Below are 23,575 nucleotides of genomic sequence, written 5' to 3'. Positions count from 1 at the left end.
TCACATCTGTGAGTGTAAAAGAGTATGATATTTATATTCTCATTTCTAAAAACACAGATATTTTTTGTCTGCATTATAAAGTTAAATGACAGATATCAGAGAATAGACTGATACAGATCTATTATTCTGAAGAAATTTATCAGAGTAAATATCTCTACAATATTGAACTTTATAGTTATAAAAAGCTTCTTAATATCTATGAATATCATGACTTCATGTACAGTAAAACTTATAATGATTTTTTCTAAGAATAGAAAAATCAGCATCAGAAAGAAAAGATAAAAAATGAAAAGACTTATAATTTTAACACTGTTGAGAGAGAAGATGATTCTCTGATATAAATGAATAATTATCTCACTATAAATATTTAAAATGAATGTAATAATCAGCATCTGTGATCAAGCTTCAGATAGTTATATTATATACAGTCTTTATATAATAAATTATTCTGAGAGTTGATAAGAAGAATAGAAGTATACATACTGAGAAATGTGATTTATTAAGTCTATACAATATCTTCTTAAAATGAGGAGAGCTGATAACAAAAGCAGAGACAGTAAAACCAGAAGTAGTGAGAGTGAGAGTTGTAAGAACAGAGATAGCAGAAGCAGGAGAATCAGACACAGAGACAGATGTAGAAGATTGAAGAGAAGCAGCAGAGAAAGAAACAGAGAGAGTAGAGAAGAATGCAGAAGACTCAGTTATATATAACACAGATAATTTCTTCATTATCACATTCTTCAAGTTCTCAATTAATAATTTAACATTAAAATCACAATCATTGACAGATATGAATCTGTCAATGTGTGAAGATTTTACATGAATTAAAACATCAGCATCTGTGATTATATAATACAATTAGAAAAACATGATCAGATACTACTGAAGAAAAGAAGATCAGAGATGTATAAGAAGATGAAGAAGATGTGTCATTTATAATAGTATATTCTGACAATTGTTAGAAGATAAATAAGTCCTGATCATATTTCACAACACATTACACTTACTGCGAATGAACTGCCTGGTATGAGCACTATGAGAATGCTTATTATGAGAACAGAGAGTCATTATCAGAAACATGTATAATATAATAGATAAACAGATGAAAAGAGTTGAATAGAAAGAGAGATAGAAATCTTGAATGAGATAGTGATATTCAATGATGACAATGATGAAGAAGATAATTAAGAGATGAGAAAAGTTAGTGAATAAGTAATGTAATATAGTGAAAGTTTCTTTGTGAGGGTGTACACAGAATGCTAGCTGAATCAGAGATAGGTCATAAGATTGCGAATGCTAGTGGCGTGCTAATCCGCATGAAGCTAGGGTGGGTGTCATGGTCATGTGAGCGTGACTGAATCTGGTGAGAGAGAATGTGATTCAGAAGAACATACAGTGGTTCAGAAGAATGTACAACTGTCGGATAATAACGCAGCCGCTTCTGAACTTGCTTACAAGTGTAAAGGGGCCATAGCAGCCACTAATTAATTTAGTGTACAATATTATGATATATAAGAAGCCAGCGTACACCTGTAATCGTACGCTGGCAAGAAACCTTTAAATCACAATGCTGTAATAAAAAGAGTGTAGATGAATCTGTAGTAAAAAGAGTGTAGATAAATCTGTAGAGATTATATCAAAATAAATTATTTATTCTGCTTATATCTTGATAATATCTGATATATCAACTAGGCCTAGTATCTTGACAAATTCCGTATGTTTCTGGTGTAGCAGAGTCTTAGTGAGGTCATTCACTGGCATCTGAGCTGTAGACACTCAATCAACTGTAATATCACTGCATTGAACATGTTCTCAGAGCCAGCTTTTATATATATCAATATGACAGAGCTTCATAGTTATAGAGAAGTCTTTCTTTGTAAGAATGTCAACAGTTTAATAATTATTATATTGAATACAGATCTTATGATCAGATTCAAATTAAATATGTTAAAAGAATCTATTTCATCAGATAGACTTCTTACTGACTTATGAGATAGTAATAAGCTCAGCTTCTGTGATAGATGTAGTTATAATTATCTGTCTATTTGATTTTCAATCAACAGTCTCACTGAACAGTTTGAAGATATATTCTTATATAGAGTAATGATCTGCATTATCTGTGAAAAAGACATCACTGACAGCTTTAATGATATCAGGTTTGAGATCAAGTTGTAGAAATCTATCAATGTTATCATTATATTGAATAGTAAGATTCTTCATATTACATAGATAAGATATCATTCTATTTATCTCTGATCAGTGATGTTCTGATGAATTTGTCATGAATGTAGCTAGTTCACTCACTGCATATGTAATATCAGAGCATGTTATCACTGCTGAGTAGATGCAGAAGCTGATACATTATTGATAATGATGAATTTTTATGAATATAACTGACTTGTTAAAAGGCTCTAACAGAGTATCAGTTAGTGAGGTATAGACCTTGCAGGCATGTATGAGATGATATGTATCAACTATCTTATTAATATAGACATTCTGACATAGTCAGAGCTTCAAGTTGAGATGATCATATATTATTTGCATGTTGAGAAATCATTTCAAATCTCTCATCTGTCAGATCTCATAGATGTTTTTAAGATCTTTGATTAGTTAATCTCTTTCTTTCAAATCTTCTTATCATGATAGAATGATGATATTATTCACATAGAAGAAGATGATTAATTGATCATTAAAGAAGAGACATCAATTCTCTGATATAGAGATGAAGTCTAGTGTTCTCAATATTGAAGATAATTTATTTAACCAGAGAAGAAGTGATCTGTGTAATTCATATAATACTTATAGAAGTTTTAGTATATGATTTATATACTTCAAATTTTGCATCCTCTTCAACTTTCATCATTCATCAGATAATTTCATATATACTAGCTCATTAATATTACTATTAGTGAAGATATTGATTTTATCTAGCTGTTCTACATCTAGATCAAGTACTGCTGTTAAAGATAATAAGATTCAGAGATCTCTGACAGCTAGTATGCAAGCTTTTGTAGTGAGATCTGTGATTGATTGAAGATCTCTGTGTATACAGATATAAGCTTTGTATTTCAAAAGAAAACCTTCATCATTGAATTTGTAAATGAATACTCATTATAGAGAGATAACTGAGATGTCTCTCTGTAATCTGCTAGTAATTTCATATATATTCTGTAGAGATATACTATCTCATTCTCTCTTAGCAGCATTCTCAAATTCTTTGTAATATGAGTGTTTTTCAACATCTGCTCAGTGATTCAGTGAATCTGACAGTTGAGATCTATGAATTCTTAAAATCAGTATAAATACTGTTGTTGTAGCTGTTTTATTGATAACTATGAAAATAGTATTTGAAAATAAATTTTGAGACTTGTAGAAGTCTGAGTGTGATTGAGAGAATGTCTCATTGATCATTTGAAATGAATTGTTTTTAACATTTGAAACTGTTACAAGATGAGCAGCTCTGTATTTTCAGGTTCTGCAGTTATCAATGATATTTGCTTCATCAAAGTCAGCACTGATATTATGAGCTCTAGATGTAATGTTCTGTGTTTACTTATCTATCACAGCTGAATAAGTATTAATATTAATATCAAAACCTGTTGACTCTGATGTTGAATCTAGTATAGAAAGAATTGAAACATTATAATATTTATACTCATTATTTTCCTCCTCTATATTTTTGAAGCTTTGAGCATTTTCTTCAGAGTGAAAAACATCAATATCTGCATCTATAATCTCTTTCAATTGATTAATAGAAGTCATTGATGATTCTCAAACTTTCATATATAGATGCTTCACCTTCTTAGATACTCAATCTCTTAGTTATCTTTCAATGTAGAGATCTTCAGAGTTGAATTTTCTATTCTCATCAAACATCACATCTCTTGCTCTTATCACCTGTTCTAAGTGTGGAATTCAAATTCAATAGATGTTTATAAAATCATATTCAACTAGATATTTAATATATGCTCAGAAATCTAGCTTCTGAGAGTGATTTCTATTGAGAACTTTATTCAGTATCTTTGCATAGATGTGACATCTGTAGATTTGAAGATAAGTGCAGAAATGAGATTTGATTTGTAGAAATTCTTTCAATACTCATAGAGATGACTTTCAATCTAGAATTCTAGTAGAGGTTTGATTTGCTAGATAGATGACAGTAAGTGCAATCTCAGGGAAAAGTGATTGTGACAGAAGAGATTCTATTCATAGAGTTCTTATCTTTGTTATTAATATTGCTTCTGCTCACTCTGCTGTATTATTTTACTCATGAATATACTCTGAAGAATACTCTATCTCTAGACTTTCATCATTTACTTAATTTATGAAGTTATCTGCTTCCTTGACTGCAGTATCATTGTTAATATGAATGGTCTTTATAGTACAGTTGAATTAATATTTAATTCAATTGATAGCTTATCTAAGAGCTTTTCAGATTTCTGATTTTTAGATAGCTGTTATAGCTATATGGAAACAGAGATAATCACACATGAAATGTATGAGATAACACTCACCATTATAGCACTGTGTAGAGCCATGTGTAATATCTGTGTATAGGCATTCAAATGATATTTAAGATTCAATGTGAGAAAATCTAGATATTTGATTTTTTGCATTAGATAGATGACAGAGTTTACAAAGCTCAGTGATAAGCTTGTCTGCAGTGTCTTCTAGATTGATGATTTAAACACTAGTTATATCATTTGCAAGCTTTTAAATGCCGATTTTCAATAAATGTTCTAATCTCTTATACTATGTAGACTGAGTAGCTATAGAGATCTTAGATTTTTAAGAAGGTTTTATGTGTATTGACAGGTTGAAAGAATGATTTATTGAAGTATGTAATGATAGATTAGAAGAAGAATTTATAGAAGTTGAAGAATTTAAAGATATTATTTTTTCAGATATAGTGATATTAGAAGTGTGTGATGTAGTAGCTGCAGTGACTTTGATAGTGAATTTTTTCAAGATAGTTGAGAAAACAGCTATTTCACTATATTCTGTAACTAGCAATCTCTCAAATACTTTAACATATGTAAAGATTGTATTATCTACACATGTTCACAATCTGAAGTCTTTTTCATCATAATAGATATCTTTTATATGAAAACATGATTTTCATGTGATAATATTTGTATGGAAATTTGAGATGTAAGCTGTGTTGATGAGATTGGCATTGAACTGCTTTTCTGCTTCATTTATCATAATAGTTCTAACAGTTCTATAATCTTTAACTTTAGTGCTGAAATCATATGTATAGACTTCTGCATTCTTATTCACAGGTGTAAAGAATAGAAAACATGATCAATTATTGTATATATGCTGTTCCACGCCAGTATCAAAGATCCAGAAGTTTCAGAGATAGAAGTGATAATTTGAGAAGTTCATTGATATTTTTCAGATCTGTTGATTGATAGATTGATAATTGATAGATTAAGAATCCGATTACTTCAGAATCATTTCTCTCAGAACTGCTTCATTGACATTTATTATATTCATATTCATGAATGAATCTCTAGATATTACATGATCAACATGTCTCTTCAATTCTTGATTCTTAAGAGCTTAATCAATCTAAGTTCTCTTCTTCTCATTTTTCTTCCATTCAGATGGCTTTCTTGATGAATTGAGATAGTAGCACTAAGTGTATCAGTGATAGGCTCTGCAGATGCAGTTTTCAAATGTCACTGATGATAATTGCTGAGATCTTTCATTAAGAGTAGTAAAGTTTATAGGTTTATCTTCTTTGAGAATACTCATTTCTCTATATCATTTCTTGAAGTTCTTAACTAACTCTGTCAAAGATATAACATCTTTATCATGTCAGATATTCTTAGTTCATACTTGTGCATAACCTGTATTAATAGCTAGATTCACATTTAAGAAGTCTTTCTTCAAGTTGAACTATTCAGCTATATCTGTCTCTTTAATATCTTCTTCAATGAGAGATCAGTCATTTAATCACTTCTCTATATCTCTGTTTTTCAGTGCTTTGCAGAGATCATGATATCAGGTTCTCACATTATCTTGATAGTCTGTAATCATCAGTGAGAGTCAATCTCTTAATAAACAGATAATCTTCTTCACATCATCATTCTCACTGCATATATGTCATAGTTCTGTGACATTCTTTGTTCTTCATATAACATCTTGTATCTTTGTCATATCTTCATTCATTTTCTCATATTTCATATATTTGATTTTTCACACAGTGATCTTGATGTTATATACTATCTTGACCTCTGCAGTGACTTCTTCTGAACACTCGGGTTTCAGAGGTTCTTCTAGTTCAGAGAAGATATCAGGTTTATCAAGATTGATGAAGTCTGATACCTTCTTGTTCTTTGCATATTCTAGCATATGCTTGTACCAAAGTTTCCAATCTTCAGAAACACTAAGGTGAACTGTTGCACTAGACATTGTCTTATCTGTTATATTAGTTATATTGAATGAATTGAGAAATCAGTTCAAGTATTTGAGAATATGATCAGAAATCAGAGTGTATAACAGTCAAGAATTTCAGAATGTATACATGTGAGAATAAATCATCTCAGTTTAAATAATGATTGAGATCAGTGTATTGCACTTCTCTTCAGATGCTGCTTACTGGGAATCAGATGTAATATAATAGTCGAGTATTTCAGACTGTATACAAATGAGGATCAATCATCTCAGTTCAAATGATAGTTATCAGTTCAAATGAGAATTGAGATCAGTGTATCGCGCTTCTCTTCAGATGCTGCTTACCGGGCTCATAACTGTCAGAATGATTATCACGGATGAATATATTGAAGATATATGAATCTTATGTGTATCAAGATCTGCTTGTTATATTATTCATTCACTATCTAATATATCTATTTCATACAAAAGATAGAGCTATTGATAGTAAAATATATGTATGAGTCAAGAGAGCTAGTATAAGTGAGTATTAGATGAGTGTTATAGTAAGCTGATAATGATGAGAACTATTGTATTAATACGATGTTGATGACGTTCAGTAGTGTATAGTCTCTTTTTCCTGACAAAGACTCTGAAGAGAGAAAGTTTTAATAGAGAGTATGTAGTAGTATATATCTTAGCAGTTTCTATCTCATTCTTCTGCAGCAGTTAATACAAAAAAAAAGATCTTAGAAATAGTTTTTTACTTCTCTTGAACAAGTAAGATGTTTTCTCTGAGTTTTATATAATATTCTTACAAAGAATTAAAAACAGAGCTGTTTTCTGTCATAATTTCATATTCTTTTAAGTAAGAATTACTTTTTCAGTGACTGAAGAGCTTTTATTAATACTTAATTCTTTTCTATACTCTTTATTAAGTGATTTGAGTTGCATACTTGTTGTGTGAGAAGAATTAAATGATTTAGAATAAAATTAAATAGTTTTAATCAATTTCTCTGCAAAAAATTGATTTATTTTTTGTTAGTTTTTCTCTTAAAAACTGTCATATTATCTGATTTATTATCAATTGATATCATACTTTTCCTCACTATATTTCAAGAAAGAGATTGTAAAGATTCTATTGATTTATCTCAAAAATCTAACCTAGTTACTGAACTAGTGTGAAAAAAAATCAGATATTTTATACATAAAAGTCTTTTATTCTTCTTTTGAAACAGTCTGATCAACTTTTCAATTAAAAACAGACTTAGAAATCTCTTAATTAAAACAGTCTAATCAACTTTTTAAAAGAGTTTAATAAATATCTCTATTAAAACAGTCTAATCAACTTTTCATTGAGTGAGAACAATAAGTTCAAGAATACACTCAGTTGATATGAAAAAAGATGCTTTCTCAAATACTATTTCTGAGATTGAAATTCTGAAGAGAAGAAAGAAAGAAGAAATAGAGAAATAATAAGTTCTTAAAATACAGAAACTTGAAAAAGCAAGTAAGATTCTTGAAAAGCAGTGTCTGAGTGAGATAAATAAAGAAGTTCTGTTAATTCTTCATGCTCAGACTAGACAACTATAGAAGATGATTAAGTTCAAACTCAGAATTTCAAACACAGTTCAAAAGACATTGAAAATTTCTAGTACAATCACTGACTCTTTATCTTACTCTTCTTCTTTTTTTTCTACTTCTTCTTCTTTGAATCAGAAGAAAACATATACTCAAGTAGCTGAATCTACTATCTCTAAACCTGCTGTCTCAAAATCTGCTCAAAATCCTGAGAAAACTGAGAAGAATACTACTCATACTTCTATTCATAGAAAAGTAAAGAAAAAAATACAAAAAGAGAAAAACTTTCAAATCTTCAGAAATAGAAGACTTATTCTCAAAGTCTTAAATCAGAACATCTTACAAAGAAACAAGCTAAACTTAAATCTCATTTTCAGAATTAGAAATGAAATTAATCAGGAGTTCTTTTCTCAGTTAATAGCTGATATTGAAGTTCAAAAATCAGTTATAGCTTCAATTGAGTCATTCTTCTTTGAAAACTCTATCATTCTGACTACAATGTCTGAATTCAGTGCAGAATTTCTTATTCAGAATAAGAATCTCTGAAAATCAGCAGTAGAATCTTTGTTAAATGTAATAATTCTATCTAAGAGAGATGAAAAGTGAGACAAATTCATTCTTTATAATATTTCAGTTGAAATTTTTGACTGTGAAGAAGAAATATCACTTCTCAAAAATGAATTAGAAGAATACAACTCTATTCAACTGAGAAAAGAGTCTGTATAACTAAATTAAATTGAGTTCAGATAAAGCAGAAGAAATATCTCTGTTCTAATATATATAAAAATACTTAAACAGTCAAAGATCTCTGAAGTAAGAGTAGCAGATTTGAAAATGAGAGTTCATAAATACAAAGACTCAAGAATGAATCTCAAAGCTCAAACACAGTGTTCAAACTGTCAAAGATATGAACACTTTGCAATCTCTTGTTTTAGAGACTCAAAATGTGCATTCTGTGTCAGAGATCATAAAACTAGTGAGTATAAATGTGAAACATACTTAAAAAGAGATGAAATATATCAATACACTCTGCTTAAATGCTCTAATTATAAAGAAAAACATGCATCTAGCTCAAAAGAATGTATATTTACTTCAAGAACTCAAAAGAACTGAAGAAAAGATGAAGCTCAAAGTAAATCTAGAACTGAAGAGAATAGTCAAGTCAGTAAACTCACAACTGTAAGCTTAAAAAGAAGAAACTCTCAACTATCTAAATCTTCAAACTTCAATTCTTCAGTTAAATATAAATAGAATTTAAATCCTTAAACTTCTGTTAAAATTAGAGAATTGAGAAATAACTCTGATGATGAACTAGATATAATATAAGCAGTTGAGATTAGACTGACCGTGTGATCATGTCTGGGACCAGGATCAGAATATTTGATGATTTTATTACCAATTCAACTGATCCCATTACACTGTTTTAACATTAGATAGTAGTCTCATACTGTCTCAGTGAGACTTACTGTCTACTCTTGTCACATTTTTCAAATGAGATCATGATTTCCACTTCTCAATTTAAATTATTTTTATTGCTTTAAATGACTTTAAATCTCATTTGAGTGTTATCAAAAAGCGTTACTTTTTAAAAAATTAAAAATAGTCTAAAAAAAACCTTAAAATGTCTAAAAATAGTAACTTTATGTCAAGAATGGGACTAAATGAAACCAAATGAAACCACTTTCTTATTTTTTCTAAGTCATGATTCCATTTTGAGATCTGATATATAGTCACTTTGCATGTTTTTTTAATGATTAGTCCCAGCGGGATTCACGCCAAGAAATGTATGAGACCAGACCAAATGGAATCAAACGTGAAATTCATGATCCCAGCGGTCAGTCTAGTTGAGATTTCTACTTTTCAGAATAGTTATAATCTACTATCTGATAATAGTGATTAGATTCTACTCTACTCTCTTTTAGTATGAATATATAATAAAAACAATAAAAAAAGTTTAAAAACTCTTTAAAAATCACATTTATTTAAAATAATATGAATAGAAACTCAAATTACATTTATTCTTATCTTTAAATTGTATTTGAATAAAAAGTTATTTTTATACTGCTTCAGAAGCTGAATTTTGATGCTGAGTAAAAATATATTATTTCTCATTCAAGCTACTACTACTTTCTATCTCAAAAGTCTAAGATAAAGTCAAGATTAGTGATCTGTAAAAGAAAGAGATTAAGATATTAATTTAATCTAAGATTTATTATTATGTCTGACCCTGATATTCTGGTAAGTGATATTATAGATAAAGAGAATGAGTTTAATACTATACAGCTTCTAAATATCTAAAATGAAAAGTTATTGAAGAAAAATAATAATATCTGAATAATTAATAGAGAGTTTCTGAACATAACTTTATTAAGAAACTCTATAATTATAAAAGATTTCAATACATATTATTTCTGATGAAATTCAGAATGTAAAAGAGCAGTAAGAGCTGATAATCTGATTAAATAAATCTTTGAGTATTTAATAGATTTAGTTAATAAGTCTGATTAATAAACATTCTTTAGAAAAGATATGAAACAGAAATCTATTATAAATCTAATCTTCATATCATAAAATTTAATGAAAAAAAGACTTATAAACTGATTTATTAATTCAAATGAGACATCAGAATCAGATTATAAGATTATTCAATTTAATATTGAACTGAGTGAAAAATAAATAAGTGAAAATCCTCTTCTCTCTAATCAGTTTAACTTTGAAAAAGCTGATTGAAAGACAGTTGAAGAAAGTATAAAACTGTTAAAATCTGAAAGATAGAGTGAGCTATATTGAAATTCTGATCAAGATATCTCAAATGAAATGCTTAAGAATAGAGTGAAGCTCATTACATCTATTATTCTAATAAGTATTAAAGATAATATTTCAAACAGAAAGTCTTCTGAGTATTTAAAATCTTAATGAAATGAGAATATTATATTTAAAAGAAAATAATTAGCTACTGCTAGAAGAGATTGAAAGAATAATATAATTTCTGATAAAGAGTTCAAAACTGTCAGAAATGAATATTTTTCAGATATTAAAAGAGTTAAAACAGACTACTGAAATAAATTTCTTGAAGAAGTATAAGAAAAGAAAGTTTTTAAAGCTTTTAACTATATTAAAATAAGAAGTGTAGTAAAACTTTCAGTCTTAGAATATAAGTTTTAGAATGCATTATATACAGTAAACTCTTTTGAGAAAAAATGTTAAGCTTTTATAAGAACTCTCTTTCAAAACTTATCAGATTCAGAGAAAGAGAAAGAGAATATATTACTTTTTAATTATATTGATGAAAATGACTGAGAATAGTCTGATCTTACACAAGATGAATTAGAGTCAGCTATCTTCTCAAGTTCAGTTAAAACTGTTACAGGACCTGATTAAATTAATTTCTTAATTATTTAAAATACATACTTCTACTTAAAAAATGAATATTTTAAGCTCTTTTTTAATCTCTTGAAAAATAAATATCATTCTGAATACTGAAGAGAAGTCACTGAAGTAATTCTTATAAAATCTAATAGAAAAACTTTAATTTCTAAGTTATATAGAGTAATATCTCTATTGAACTGTCTAGAAAAGATTTTAGAAAAGATAATAACTACTTAACTATCTTTTATAAGCTCTATTAGTAATTCTCTTTTATTCAGTGAATAAATAATAGATAGAAAATAATATTCTGTAATTAATACTGTTCTCTCAGTTATTTATAATATTTAAATAACAAAGTATAAAGATCTGGTCTCAACTGTAGTTATTATTAATATAAAAGAAGTATTTAATCATATTTCAAAGTTAAACTTAATTCAGACTTTGAAGATGTTAAAACTGTCACTTTCTCTAATAAAATGAATTAACTGTTTTATATTTAAAAGAATCATATAACTTTTCTTTGATAAAATAAAATAAGATAAGACTGAGATAAAAATAAAAGTATTATAAGAATCTTCAATCTCACTCATTTTATTTGTAATATACACTGTATATCTATTTAAAAATAGAAATATGAGAATAGTGCAATCTTTAAGTTATATAAATAATATTAATTTAGTCTACAGCTTAAAAACTATCAAAGAGAATTTAAAAATAATTGAAAAAGCTGTAAAGAAAATCTTTGTTAGAGCAGATATTAATCAAATTCAATTTAATATGAATAAAACTAAGTTAATTCATTTCTTTTCTAAATTCAATGAGAAAGAACTATCTCTAACTCTTTTAAATAGAGAGATTAAACTCAGTGTAAATATCAAATGATTAGAAGTATAATTAAACTCTAAGTTAAATTTTAAATATCACATTTAATAAAGAACTGTCAAGATAGAAAGACTATTAAATAATATAATCAGACTATTAACTACAGAGAGAGATCTATTCTTTCAGACTATGAGATAGTTATATATAGTCTGTATTATCTCAGTAGCTGATTATAAAGTTCAAGTTTAATAAAATATTGTGGCGGACATATTACTTGCAAAAACAGAATTTTCCCAGCCCTCTCTGAAAATTAGTAGCAAAACATTATCAAAAAATCAAAATATCTGCATTTCTCTAGAATCATTCAATATCATTCAATACATGTCTTTTTCAATCAAATATTATTCAAATACGCGTCTTTCTTATCTTTATCATCAATATGTCATCTCAACTCTGTGATTTCACCACCAACAAGATTGTACATCTTCTTAAGAATGATTATATGCCTGCTGAGATCGTGCGAAGCATTGAGTATCACCTGTGTATATTGAATTCAATGAAATCTTCACTGTTTTGAAACTGCTAGAGAACTCTGTTCAATATGTGATATAAAGTCAAAGATCATATCAGATATCTCTTCAATTCTGAAGAGATTTGATGGAGATTTTGAAGCTTTTTTGTATCATGCAGTTGAGAACTTCATAAGAGAAAAAGATATAAAAGAATATTTCAGATCTACTTATATAGAATAGTATTGTAATAATTAGAAAGATTCAGATTATAATTCATTATAATATAAATTTAGAAGTAAAAGCAGTATGAGATCTGTTCTTATCACTATAAATAGTGAATAAAGAGGATTTGAATTTCTGCAATTTTGTCTGTTATAATGGACTTTTTAACCCATCTCTTATAATTTGAAATATACTCTTGTCAATATTCATATGAAGCAACTGTTCCCTTGTCAATCAATTGAAGTATTCATCAAATTGAGGTATTGGACTGCTTTGAATTGGAGATGGAACAGCGGATTCGATGGAAGATTCAACGGCGGATTCGATGGAAGATTTCAACAGTGTATTCGATGGAAGATTCAAACAGTGTATTCGATGGAAGATTCAACAGTGTATTCGATGGAAGATTTCAAGGGCGTATTCGATGGAAGATTCAACGGTGGATTCGATGGAAGATTTCAACAGTGGATTCGATGGAAGATTCAACGGTGGATTCGATGGAAGATTTCAACAGTGTATTCGATGGAAGATTCAACGGTGGATTCGATGGAAGATTTCAACAGTGGATTCGATGGAAGATTCAACGGTGGATTCGATGGAAGATTTCAACAGTGGATTCGATGGAAGATTCAACGGCGGATTCGATGGAAGATTTCAACAGTGTATTCGATGGAAGATTCAACGGTGGATTCGATGGAAGATTTCAACAGTGTATTCGATGGAAGATTTCAACGGCGGATTCGATGGAAGATTCAAACAGTGTATTCGATGGAAGATTCAACAGTGTATTCGATGGAAGATTTCAAGGGCGTATTCGATGGAAGATTCAACGGTGGATTCGATGGAAGATTTCAACGGCGGATTCGATGGAAGATTTCAACAGTGTATTTGATGGAAGATTTCAACAGTGGATTCGATGGAAGATTCAACGGTGGATTCGATGGAAGATTTCAACAGTGGATTCGATGGAAGATTCAACGGTGGATTTGATGGAAGATTTCAACAGCGTATTCGATGGAAGATTCAACGGCGGATTTGATGGAAGATTTCAACAGTGTATTCGATGGAAGATTCAACTGTGGATTCGATGGAAGATTTCAACAGTGTATTCAATGGACGATTCAACGGCGGATTTGATGGAAGATTCAACAGCAGATCTGGATGTGGATGATAATGAGATTGTGAATTCAGTTCTTCTATTCCTTTCATCATATATTTCATCATCATCACATTGATTATCTCACTTGAGAATGCCATATTGAATGAAGTTGAAGCTGCCAGAGCTGAAGAAGGGAATATAATCACTGACATTTGAGAGATCTGTATAGAAGAATTGATTGTAGAAATTATAGATTCATTCTTCTAATTCTTCTTCTTCTTTCTACTCATTAATCATTTTGTCATCTCTCTTGTTCTTTATCTCATTGATAATCACCCATTCATACAATCTGTATGAGATGTCAGGCTCAGGTGTAGGGATTCGCAGATATCAAGGATCCTCAGACTGAGTCTCTATATCCTCCTCATCCATCTGCTCCTCCATCTCATCATTGACCGGATCCTCTCCATTATCCAGAACTTCTGGAACAGGTAGTTTGGGGAGACTGAGGCGCAGGGTAGGAGTCTCTGTACAGGCTTGCGAAGCAGCAGAACAGCGGGTGTTGTGAGGCATATTGAAAAAAGGGTTGATTGATATATGTGGATTTGATGATAAAGGTAAGAAAGACGCGTATTTGGATGATATTTGATTGAAAAAGACACGTATTGGATGATATTGAATGATTCTAGAGAAATGCAGATATTTTGATTTTTTGGTGGTGTTTTGCTACTAATTTTCAGAGGGGGCTGGGAAAATTCTGTTTTCGCAAGTAATATGTCCGCCACAATAATAACTCAATGAGCCAACCAAGGCGCTCCACCACGAACTCACTCAATTTTTCGAATAAGAACCCGCCGATAGATCCATCGAAAAGCCCTTGATCATACAAGCATTTTGACCCCATCGCCGACCGCATACCCCGTGTGGTGGTGGAGTTATCCAGCCAAACATGAACCAGACGTTGTTCGAAACTCCTGAGTGGGATTATCCCCCGTTCACCCCTACCACACCACAACCCCAGGCCAAATTGCCATACAAATTGTAAGGCAAAGAGACCTAGCCATATGCGCCAATCTTCTTGATTTTGGAAGATCCCTGACCTGTAATTATGGAGATATCTGAGAAGCAACTTCCATGAAAACCCTGTCTATCTTTGATGTTCCAAAACATCAACGCCAAGTCCCACCCACGTACCGCCCTTCCCAATCTGGCCCACGTCTGGCAGAAAAATACAAAAAGATACCTCGGCAATAGTATCAAGCACATAATCAACAGACACATCTGAAGTGCATCCTCTGTGAAAAACCCTCTCTGTCTTTACACCAAGTCCCACCCTTGTACCGCACCTTCCGATCTGGCCCATCCTCAGCAGAAAAGTACAAAAAGATACCTCAGCAACTGTATTTGATACATAATCAGCAGATACAATAACTATAAAATCAGTATATTTCAAGATCTGACTGAGCCTTTGATCCCTGCACAGTGAGATATATTAAATCTAGTTTTAATATCTCAATATTCAATAGATTCTGCAAGGAATTGAGAACAGCAATACTAGATTTCTATTGAATTTGAGAATTAACTCTATATTGATATAATCATTGACAAAGTCTTCTATTTTGAGATATAAATAACCAGTTTCTCTACATCTCACTGACAATATTTATATTATTATATAGAAACAGACTTATATTCTCTATAATATCAAGACTCTGAAGAGGGAAAGTCTTAATAGAGAGTATATAGTAGTGCATATCTTAGTAGTTTCTATCTCATTCTTCTGCAGTAGTTAATACAAAAAAAAAAAGATCTTAGAAATAGTTTTTTACTTCTTCTGAAAAAGTAAGATGTTTTTCTCTGAATTTTATACAATATTCTTATAAAGAATTAAAAACAGAGCTGTTTTCTGTTATAATTTCATATTCTTTTAAGTAAGAATTACTTTTTCAGTGACTGAAGAGCTTTTATTAATACTTAATTCTTTTTTACACTCTTTATTAACTGATTTGAGTTGTATACTTGTTGTGTGAGAAGAATTGAATAATTTAGAATAAAATTGAATAGTTTTAATCAATTTCTCTGTAAAAAATTGATTTATTTTTTATCAGTTTTTCTCTTAAAAACTGTCATATTATCTGATTTATTATCAATTGATATCATACTTTTTCTCACTATATTTCAAGAAAGAGATTGTAAAGATTTTATTAATTTATCTTAAAAATCAATTTTAGTTTATTAGATTCTCTTCAAAAATCTAATCTAGTTACTAAACTAGTGTGAAAAAAATCAGATGTTTTATACACAAAAGTCTTTTATTCTTCTTTTGAAACAGTTTAACTAACTTTTCAATTGAAAACAGACTTAGAAACCTTTTAATTGAAACAGTCTGATCAACTTTTCAAAAGAGTTTAATACATATCTCAATTGAAACAGTCTGATCAACTTTTCATTAAGTGAGAATAATAAGTTCAAAAATACACTCAGTTGATGTGAAAAAAGATGCTTTCTCAAATACTATTTCTAAGATTGAAATTCTAAAGAGAAGAAAGAAAGAAGAAATAGAGAAATAATAAGTTCTTGAAATACAGAAACTTAAAAAAGAAAGCAAGATTCTTGAAAAGCAGTGTCTGAGTGTGATGAATGAAGAAGTTCTGTTAATTCTTCATACTCAGACTAGACAACTATAGAAGATGATCAAGTTCAAACTTAGAATTTCAAAGACAGTTTAAAAAATATTGAAAATTTCTAGTATAATCACTGACTTCTCATCTTACTCTTCTTTCTCTTTTTCTACTTCTTCTTCTTCTTTGAATTAGAAGAAAATATATACTCAAGCAGCTAAATCTGCTGTCTCTAAACCTGCTATCTCAAAATATGCTTAAAATTCTGAGAAAACTGAGAAGAATAATACTCATACTTCTATTCATAGAAAAGTGGAGAAAAAAATGCAAAAGAAGAAAAACTTTCAAATCTTCAGAAATAGAAGACTTATTCTCAAAGTCTTAAATCAGAACATCTTATAAAGAAACAAGCTAAACTCAAATCTTATTTTCAGAATCAGAAATGAAATTAATCAGCAGTTCTTTTCTCAGTTAATAACTGATATTAAAGTTCAAAAATCAGTTATAGCTTTAATTGAGTCATTCTTCTTTGAAAACTCTATCATTCTGACTATAATGTCTGAATTCAGTGTAGAATTACTTATTCAGAATAAGAATCTCTGAAAATCAGCAGTAGAATCTTTGTTAAACACAATAATTCTATCTGAAAGAGATAAAAAGTGAGATAAATTTATTCTTTATAATATTTCAGTTGAAATTTCTGACTGTGAAGAAGAAATGCTACTTCTCAAAAATGAATTAGAAGAATACAACTCTATTTAACTGAGAAAAGAGTCTGTATAACTAAATTCAATTAAGTTCAGACAAAGTAGAAGAAATGTCTCTGTTCTAGTATATATAAAAATACTTGAACAGTCAAAGATCTCTGAAGTAAGAGTAACAGGTTTGAAAATAAGAGTTCATGAATACAAAGACTCAAGAATGAATCTCAAAGCTTAAACACAGTGTTCAAACTGTCAAAGATATGAACACTTTACAATCTTCTGTTTTAGAGACTCAAAATGTGCATTCTGTGCCAGAGATCATAAAACTAGTGAGCATAAATATGAAATATACTCAAAAAGAGATGAAATATGTTAACACACTCTGCTTAAATACTCTAATTGCAAAGAAAAACATACATCTAACTCAAAAGAATATATGTTTGCTTCAAGAACTCAAAAGAACTGAAGAAAAGATGAAGCTCAAAATAAATCTAGAACTGAAGAGAATAGTCAAGTCAGTAAACTTACAACTGTAAGCTTAAAAAGAAGAAACTCTTAACTATCTAAATCTTCAAACTTCAATTCTTTAGCTAAATGTAAACAGATTTTGAATCTGCAAACTTCTGTTAAGATTAGAGAATTGAGAAATGACTCTGATGATAAACTAGATATAATGTAAGTAGTTGAGATTTCTACTTTTCAGAATAGTTATAATCTACTATCTGATAATAGTGATTAGATTCTACTCTACTCTCTTTTAGTATGAATATACAATAAAAACAATAAAAAAAGTTTAAAAACTCTTCAAAAATTACATTTATTCAAAATAATGTGAATAGAAACTCAAATTGTATTTATTCTTGTCTTCAAATTGTATTTAAATAAAAAGTTGATTTTATACTGCTTCAGGAGCTGAATTTTGATACTGAGTAAAAATATATCATTTCTCATTCAAGCTACTACTGCTTTATATCTCAAAAGTCTGAGATAAAGTCAAGAGTAGTGATCTATGAAAGAAAGAGATCAAGATATTAATTTAATCTAAGATTTGATATTATATCTGACTCTGATATTCTGATGAGTGATATTATAGATAAAGAGAATAAATTTGATACTATACAGCTTATAAATATATATAATGAAAAGTCATTGAAGAAAAATAATAACATCTGAACAATTAATAGAGAATTTCTGAACATAACTTTATTAAGAAACTCTATAATTGCAGGAGATTTCAATACACATCATCTCTGATGAAATTCAGAATGCAAAAGAGTAGTAAGAGCTGATAATCTGATTAAATAAATTTTTAAGTATTTAATAGATTTAGTTAACAAGTCTGATCAACAAACATTCTTTAGAAAAGACATGAAGCAGAAATCTATTATATATCTAATCTTTATATCACAAAATCTAATGAAAAAAAGACTTGTAAACTGATTTATTAATTTAAATAAGACTGTGATTCAAAGGTTGCTTAAGCCAGTGTATGATTACCAGGCATACGCCGGCTTCTTATATATTGTAATATTATACACTAAATTAATTAGTGGCTGCTATGGCCTCTTTACACTCATAAGCAAGTTCAGAAGTGGCTGTGTTATTATTCAACAGTTGTACATTCTTCTGAATCACATTCTCCCTCATCAGATTCAGTCAACCTCACGTGACCATGTCATACACTCTAGCTTCATGCAGATTAGCTCGCCACTAGTGTTTCGCGATCATGTGATCTATCTCTGATTCGGCTAGCATTCTGCATACACTCTTACAAAGAAACTTTCACTATATTACATCACTCATTCACTAACTTTTCTCATTCTTCAACTATTATCTTCATCATCATCATCATCAAACATCATTATCTTATTCAAGACTATTATCTTATTCAAGATTTCTACTTCTTCTTCTGTTCAACTCTTTTCATCTGTTTATCTATCACATTGTACATGTTTCTGACAATGGCCTCTCATTTTCATAACAAGCATCATCATAGTTCTCATATCAGACAGTTTGTTAATAGTAAGTGTAATACATTGTGAAATATAATCAGGACTTGTTTATCTTCTAACAGTTGTCAGAATGTATTATTATAAATGACATACTCTCTTCATCTTCTTATATGCTCTTAACTGTTTTTCTTCTCAGTGAGTTTCTGATCATGTTTTCTAGCATAATTTTATATGAATGCAGATACTGATATGTTTATTTTTATTCATATAGAATTTTCACATATTAACAGATTCATGTCTGCTGATAATAGTGAACTCAATATTGAATCATTGATTAAGAACTTGAAGAATGTGATAATAGAGAAATTGTCTGTGTTATATATGATCAGATCTTCTGCATCTCTCTCTATTCTCTCTGTTTCTTTCTCTGCTGCTCTTTCTCAATCTTCTACATCTGTTTCTGTGTCTGGTTCTCCTGCTTCTGCTATCTCTGTTCCCGCAATTCTCACTCCTGCTACTTCTGGTTTTACTATCTCTGCTTTTGTTACTAGCTCTCCCTGTTTCAAGAAGATATTGTATAGACTTAATAAATCATATTTCTCAGTATATACACTCTCATTCTTCTTATCAACTCTCAGAATGATTTATTGTATGAAGACTGTATATAATATAATTATCTAAAGCTCAGTTACAGACACTGATTATTACATTTATTTTAAATATTCATAATAGAGCAATTATTCATTTATATCAGAGAATCACTCTCTCTTTCAACAGTGTTGAGATTATAAGTCTTTTTCTTTTTCATCTTTTCTTTCTGATGCTGATTTTTCTGTTCTTAAGAGAAATTGTTATGAGTTTTACTATGTATAAAGTCATGATATTTACAGATATCAAGAAGCTTTTCATAATTATAAAGTTTAATATTATAAGAATATTCACTCTGATGAATTTCTTCAGAATGATAGATCTGTATTAATCTATTCTCTAATATCTGTCATCTGACTTCATGATGCAGATGAAAGATATCTGTGTTTTCAGAAACAGAAATATAGATGTCATACTCTTTTACATCTGTGAGTGTGAGGCTTGTATATCTTGTCTGAAATATCATTATAAGAATGAGCTATTTGCATACTGTGTTCTGCTTTCTGCATTTCTCTATGTCTCTCTCTCTCTTTCTGAGAAGTCTCATGTGTGTTGTAATTACATGTATAATTCTAAGACCAGTGAGTGTTTATTCAGTAATTATTATTCATGCTTTTATGATTTCATATGCTAACAATAGTTCTTAGTTACTCTGATATCAGAGGCCATTCTAATCAAAGATGATAACACTGCTAAGACTATCTTCTTCTGTCTCTAAGCTTCTCTCATCACTTTCTCTCCCTTCTCTGCAGAGAAGGTTGTGTGCACATCAGATTATAAGTATTCAGCACTGAGTGACTCTCACTGTCATTCATCTGATTCTGTGCCTTCTTCTTTTGTTTCTTCTGCCTCTGCTCCTTCTCTCTTGACTTCTGATTCTGTGAGTCTCACACTCTTCTTTAATTTCTCTACACATACATGTACACATTTCTATATTGGCATTTCAGTCAATCTTGTGATAAATGACATTAATATCATATACAGAGTGATAGAGAAATCAGAGACATGTGCAGTATTATTGTAAGAGTGACTTACAGCTCTTGAATCTCTTGCAGATCTTGAGTTTTGAGATTTTCTTTATTTTTAATGTTTTTTAAATAACATGATGTTTGGAAATAGATTCAATGTGTGATGTATGAAAATGAATGAGATGTGTATGATAATATTTGTCTTTTGCAGCTGATTCTTACAGTTGATGATCAATTTATTTCTCTTTTCTTACACTTTCTCTTTGTCTACTAGTCACTACTCTTACATGACCTCTATATAATACAGCATTTAGTGACTAGATTCAGTAGCTTTCATCTTTTGTAATTCTGTCTCATGTATTATACTGTCTCTCTTCACCTGCTCAGATTACTACAGTAAACAGCTCATTAAAACTAACCTTGCCTGATCTCTGAGCATTCTCAGAGATTGAGATGACTTAATCTCACACATCTGCAGATGTTTCAGATAGTTCATTCTCTGTAATCTCTGTAATTGAACTGATATAAACAGTTGAATTTAACTCTGAATTTCTTTTTCTTCTGTAATCTGACTTATGTACAAGTCTGTCACTTTGAGACTGCTCTTTATCATGTTACACCTGCTATCTGCAGCATGTTATTATACAACTGACTACAGTCTCATCACTTATTAAAGTGTGATGTTCATCTGATTTCTTCATTGCTTCTCATTCTTTTCTTATAATTATGAAAAGATTAGAATAAGTGAGATTATCTGATTCATAAGTGTCTATGATTTCTCTTACCTCACAAGGCTTTTCAATTATAAGCTTCTTCTTTTTCAACACTGATAATAGTGCTGTGAATAATCATAATTCACTCAGATCTTGCATCTTTGCTTTTACTAGTCATGAATTATTTATTAAGTTATGTAAGATCTGTCCCTCTGATTCTTTCAATGTATATATTCTCAGAGAATGTGATTTAAGTATTTTATATGACTCAAATCATCTAGGTTGAAACTTCTCAGAACTCTCATTATGTATGAGAACTTATATTCTTATCTTGAGACTCAATTTCTTAACTAGTGAGTCTCATATTCTTTTTGATTAAATTGCTCAGTTCAGAAGTAACTTGTTAACTTTTACACATATGTGACTGATCTCTTTCAATCTTGATTTCACATCTGTGACTGTTGCATCTGTAACTGCTATTTCCTCTCTCATCTTTTCTGAAGCATTCTCTGGAATGTGCAGATGCAATTCATACAACAGATAGAATGATAAATGCTTGAAGACTGTATGCTGCTGAATTCATGTAACTAATAGTACCTGACTGAGATATTCATCTTATAATCTCATAGGCTTGCTCACTAGATATTTTGTCAGCATGTTACTCAAGATTTCATTCAAGTGTTTCATCTTCCCATTCATCCGCGGATGATATGATGTTGTTCTACAGTGTCTTGTCTGTAACTGACTTATAAAATGTCTCACTGCTTCTTCTACAAGATTCACACTGTTATCAGTTAGAATCTTGTGTGATATTTCATAGTTAACATAGATCTTATCATATAGAAACTTTGTCATCATCTTCTCTGTCATCTCTGAAGCTGCTTTTATAACTGGTCAGTCAGTAGTGTAATCAATAGCAGTGATTATTCATTGATTTTCATTTGATATTCACAGTAATATATCTATGAGATTCATCTCTCATTATTTAAATAATTGTATTATACACTTTATCTGATGTTGTGCTTTCTCATATTCTAATCCTTTCTTAGATTCTTTTGTAACCTGATAATTCAGGCACTTGTGAGTATACATCTGAATATCCTCAGTCATGCTTGGCCAGTATACTCTTGATTTAAGTACACTCGTGAGTTCAGAGCTTTCTAAGTGACTGAATTCCTTGTGCATGTGAGTCACTAAGTTATATCTAAATAAAGATTCTAGATAGAGAGCTTTTGCATATTCTAGATCATGATAAAGTACAATGTCATTTTTCAATTTTCTTAGCTTAAAGTTCAGAAGCATCTCTTCTACTACTCTTATAAAACACTTATCATTCAACATCTTATCATTCTCTAAGTAAGAGATCATGATGTTCACTCATTCTGATTCCTTGCATTCTCTCAGCATATTTAATACAAACATCTCTTATACCTGATTTGCAGAATTCTCACTTATGAAATCAGATCTGTGACTGATTGCATCAGATATCACAGCATTTAATCCCTTTCAGTATTTAATATAAAGATTGTATACTTGAAACTCTGAGATTCAATATACTAAGTATTTGAAAGGTTTTATTATTAATTATAGATAGATAAGGCTTTTGTGATCTATAATCACTGTTATTATATACTTATTGTTAATATATCTATCTCATAATATCAGCATATGCTTGATCACTAGTAATTTCTTTTCATACACTGAATAATTGAGCTCAGCATCTGATAGTTTTCTACCATCATATATCACTAGATGCAGCTTGCTGTTCTTACTCATCTGTAGAAGAGTGTCTTTGATAGCTTATTTAAATATATCTGTCTCAATGTAGAAAGGTTTATTATAATCTGATTAAATAAGCACTGAGAATGTTATTACACATTCTCTCAGTGTGAGAAAAGCCTCTTCACACACAGCATTTCAGATAATTGAATGAAACTTCTTCTTTCACAGATTTGTATCTATTTCTCTTAAGAGATCTGAGAG

The 23,575-nt window shown here is 29.8% G+C and overlaps 4 protein-coding genes across 4 annotated transcripts; 1 reads left to right on the top strand and 3 right to left on the bottom strand.

Annotated features, from left to right (window-relative positions):
- Window positions 1-295: 295 nt before the first annotated feature.
- Window positions 296-839, bottom strand: BDBG_16156 (uncharacterized protein; the record flags this gene model as incomplete). Its single annotated transcript, XM_031724161.1, has 2 exons — window positions 296-332; window positions 484-839. Coding segments are annotated over 2 exons (392 nt in total), but the record flags the coding sequence as incomplete, so codon positions are not given.
- Window positions 840-6,204: 5,365 nt separating this feature from the next.
- Window positions 6,205-6,420, bottom strand: BDBG_16155 (uncharacterized protein; the record flags this gene model as incomplete). Its single annotated transcript, XM_031724160.1, has 1 exon — window positions 6,205-6,420. One exon carries the CDS (start codon window positions 6,418-6,420, stop codon window positions 6,205-6,207), a length of 216 nt encoding a protein of 71 aa, XP_031575915.1.
- Window positions 6,421-12,556: 6,136 nt separating this feature from the next.
- BDBG_16153 (uncharacterized protein) lies at window positions 12,557-14,778 on the top strand. Its single transcript, XM_031724158.1, has one exon. It carries the CDS (start codon window positions 13,172-13,174, stop codon window positions 14,120-14,122), a length of 951 nt encoding a protein of 316 aa, XP_031575914.1. The 5' UTR covers window positions 12,557-13,171; the 3' UTR covers window positions 14,123-14,778.
- Window positions 14,016-14,600, bottom strand: BDBG_16154 (uncharacterized protein). Its single transcript, XM_031724159.1, has one exon. It carries the CDS (start codon window positions 14,557-14,559, stop codon window positions 14,377-14,379), a length of 183 nt encoding a protein of 60 aa, XP_031575913.1. The 5' UTR covers window positions 14,560-14,600; the 3' UTR covers window positions 14,016-14,376.
- Window positions 14,779-23,575: the final 8,797 nt, after the last annotated feature.

Source organism: Blastomyces gilchristii (assembly GCF_000003855.2).
Source record: "Blastomyces gilchristii SLH14081 genomic scaffold supercont1.1, whole genome shotgun sequence".
NCBI classification, from domain to species: Eukaryota; Fungi; Ascomycota; class Eurotiomycetes; order Onygenales; family Ajellomycetaceae; genus Blastomyces; species Blastomyces gilchristii.
This window is presented reverse-complemented; position numbering and strand designations above follow the sequence as displayed.